The sequence below is a fragment of the Selaginella moellendorffii genome, unplaced genomic scaffold (assembly GCF_000143415.4).
Source record: "Selaginella moellendorffii unplaced genomic scaffold, v1.0 SELMOscaffold_274, whole genome shotgun sequence".
Taxonomy (NCBI): Eukaryota; Viridiplantae; Streptophyta; class Lycopodiopsida; order Selaginellales; family Selaginellaceae; genus Selaginella; species Selaginella moellendorffii.
Window position 1 is genome coordinate 3279 of NW_003314532.1, and position 3128 is coordinate 6406.

Sequence of the window (3128 nt, forward strand, 5' to 3'; positions counted from 1 at the left end):
CCGGGAAATTCAAATGTACCCCTTTTCAAACCTTGGCTGTATAAAAGGGGGCCCTTCTGGGTTGAGGCTAGGGCATATAGATGGGGCGATACGCGGAGAGGCCCTTCTGGAGGTGCGATGGCGACGGAGCCCCGGCGACGAGCAGCATGGTGGACGCCATTTGTGGGTACGTGAAGAGGTTCCAGGCCCTGGACGGCGATGCCAAAGCATGGGCGCTGGACGTGTACGGGCAGCGCGACGCTATGGCCGACTTCCTCTTCCAGGTGAACAAGCTGGAGCTGGAAGGCTTTGATACCCGGGACCAAACACTCCACGCCCTGGAGCAGCTCCACGAAGTGGTGGCTCCAGACGAGAGATTGGAACAAGTCCGCTGCCTGTCCCGAGCATTCAACGCATGGTGGCTCCAGGAGGAGAAGGCCGAGGAGGCTCCCAGCGTCAACAACTACAAGCTCAGGCAGTCACACGAGCTTCTTATGGAGCCGAGCAGGCCGGAGATCGCAGGCTTGTTTCGTTCCGGCAGCGAGGTTGCAATGACGATCACGAGCAGCGGAAGGCAGCACTTCTACGCGGATGCCTGGGCAATCCGGCCCAAGTTGTCCAAGTTGGTGAGCAAGACTAACGCGGATGTGGAGCGGCTCTTTGAGGAGGAGGCGACGACAAGGAGCTGCAAGACGGTGGAGCAGCTCCTGGTGCTGGCCTCGGACTTCTTCTACAAGTTTGAGTGCATCCATCCGTTTGTGGATGGGAATGGGCGATGCGGGAGGATGATGCTGGCCTACTTGCTTCGCAGCGTGGCTGTGTTCCCCAATGTCTTGTTCGCTGCTGGCGCTGGCCGCCAGCACGAGTTTGTAGACCGGGATGTCTACCTCAAGTGCTTCGAGAGTGCTCGCGAGGATGACCACGAGCCCAGGGACCTGACTGCTCTCATCATAGAGGGGGTCTACTTCGGTTGGCAGAGGTTCTTTGTGGCCCTCGAGTCGTGGCAGGGCCTCAAGTTGTAGCGACCTCATACTTACCTCTCGCCCTCGAGAGGTTGCTCGAGCTCGCTTTCCAGCTCTATTTTTTCCTGGAAAGACCACCTGCCTTCCTCGGCCGCGTGTCAATGAAGAAAGCGAGCGACCCAAACATACCTTTGGACTGCCTCCAGTACTAGATGCACCGATCCATCGTCAAGCTTTCTGCTCGGCCGAACAAAAACTCTATGAGGAAGCATGGCAAAAGCTCACTACGTGACCAGGAACAAAGGGAGGAAAGCTTTACCTGATCGAAGGAGGTGCTCGTCTTTGCGTGATCATCCCTGGAGCTTTGCATGCCCCAGATTCCAACGACGATCTCTCCACGACTTTGAGCTAAACGAAACGTCTCGAGGATGCCTGCCGCACAGATCCTAGAAGCTTGACGATCTCTGGAAGGAAAGGAAAACAACGACATATCGTCGCGCAATGCAGGCAGATCTTACTCGCGTGATTCCACCAGCGCAACCCTGGCGACATCGAAGAGCTTCACATTCTCGCCTCCAGCGATCCTCATCCACCCCGAACAAGAACAAGAGAGAGAAATTAAACCCCAGAAAGGGACACCCGCAGGAATCGAACGCGTAACGGGACTTGGTGCGCAAAGAATATTCGGCTCGTGATCCCCTTGTCATGTTGTATATATAAAACTATATACTACTCACTATATATTTAGAAATGTTAATTGCTTGCAGCTCATTGCAAATGCTCAGGAGAAAAGGCCAGAGCCTGAGGGACGTCTTAGGAGGGGATTTTTCTAATATGATGATGCCAAACATGTATCCCTTATAGCATAGTGTGATGGTATCAAAGAATGTTATCAAATTTAACAAAACTTTCTTATAATAATATAGAAAATTTAAATGTATTAAACTAGAAACTAGATAAATCCATCTAACATTATTAGTCTTAACATTATTAGGAGAAACTGATCAACCAGGGATGGCATAATGATCTTGAGGAAGAATCAATTCCCTCTCCAGCACTGTCCAACTTTTCTGCATACTCCATCGAAGCTCACATAGTTTAGTTTGAAATGCAAAATCAATGTCACTCTTAGGTGGAATGCTTTTTTTGGTACATGAGGTAAAATGGATCCATTGCAGCCCTCAAAGAAATAACACACCAAAGGAAGCTTGCTGCTCTAGAGCAAATGAACATCCTCAAGAAGTTGGAAATGTCCCAGAAAAGGTGGTAGAGCTACAACATGTGGATCAATGTGGTACCTACAAAATAGATAGCAATAAAAAGATAAGGACTTTACTGGAAAGAGTGTTTGCTCCAAAACAAAATACCTGTGAAGACCAAATTCAACATGTGAATAACATTCCATAATTTCTTATGATTAAGCTATCAATTCCCATGGTTGATAAGAGCCATCCAAGTGATGGCATGAAAATGCTACAACCTTTGATGGGATACAGCCAATTCGTCCCATGTTGGATTTGCCATCACCAATCGAGGCTGTACACTGTCTGTACAGTGAGCGAGAGGAAGTAAATGTGGAAAAGGTGTTTGCCACTATCTTTCTCTTCTGGTTTGCTGCAAATATAACCAAAATTTCTCTTCACCAAGTACAAGGTACAATTTGTTAGTATTTTCTTCTCAAAAAACTTATAAAGCATGCTATTAAAGCTTTCTTGACATGCTCACCATCAAGATGAAGCTCAATTTTCTAATTAAAAACAAATTCGTGGATAAGATAAACAAGCCAAGGTACAACCCCGTCCAAAGAATTGAACATTGCTCTAATCCTCATGCTTGTTCTTGTTATACATAGAATATATGAAGAAGGCCTTCTTACCAAGGCAGTGCTTACCTTCATCAACCCGAGCTTTCAAAATCTTCTATTTTCTGGCCAACAGCTTTAAGCAGTGTTTTATTTCGGCTGCCAAAAAGCCATTTGAAATGACTTTTTGGCAGAGAAAATGTTAAGCTTTAATACAAATTAGTGTCATTTGAAAAGTCTGTTGCCGGCAGTGGCTGGGCCGACAATTTCCTTAAGCAGCCTAAAAATTAAAGGAATTCAAAGAACCTGCAAGTTGCTTGAATGAAAACCCTTAATCCATGTATATCAGTAATAGCCCTGAAAACCTGAATATGCATCAAATCGCC

General features: G+C 47.1%; 1 protein-coding gene across 3 annotated transcripts; it reads right to left on the reverse strand.

Moving 5' to 3' along the window:
* Positions 1 to 819: 819 nt before the first annotated feature.
* LOC112343884 lies at positions 820 to 1683 on the reverse strand. 3 transcript variants are annotated; one of them, XM_024667971.1, is made up of 3 exons: positions 1460 to 1683; positions 1261 to 1405; positions 820 to 1178 (listed from the first exon to the last, which is right to left on the reverse strand). In XM_024667971.1, the coding sequence occupies exons 1-3, from the start codon at positions 1528 to 1530 to the stop codon at positions 1170 to 1172; spliced, it is 225 nt and encodes a 74-aa protein (XP_024523739.1). In that variant the 5' UTR covers positions 1531 to 1683; the 3' UTR covers positions 820 to 1169. The 3 variants fall into 3 exon arrangements, with proteins under 3 accessions (XP_024523739.1, XP_024523738.1, XP_024523737.1); XM_024667970.1 differs by having other exon boundaries at positions 820 to 1199; XM_024667969.1 differs by having other exon boundaries at positions 820 to 1405.
* Between the last annotated feature and the right edge of the window lie 1445 nt (positions 1684 to 3128).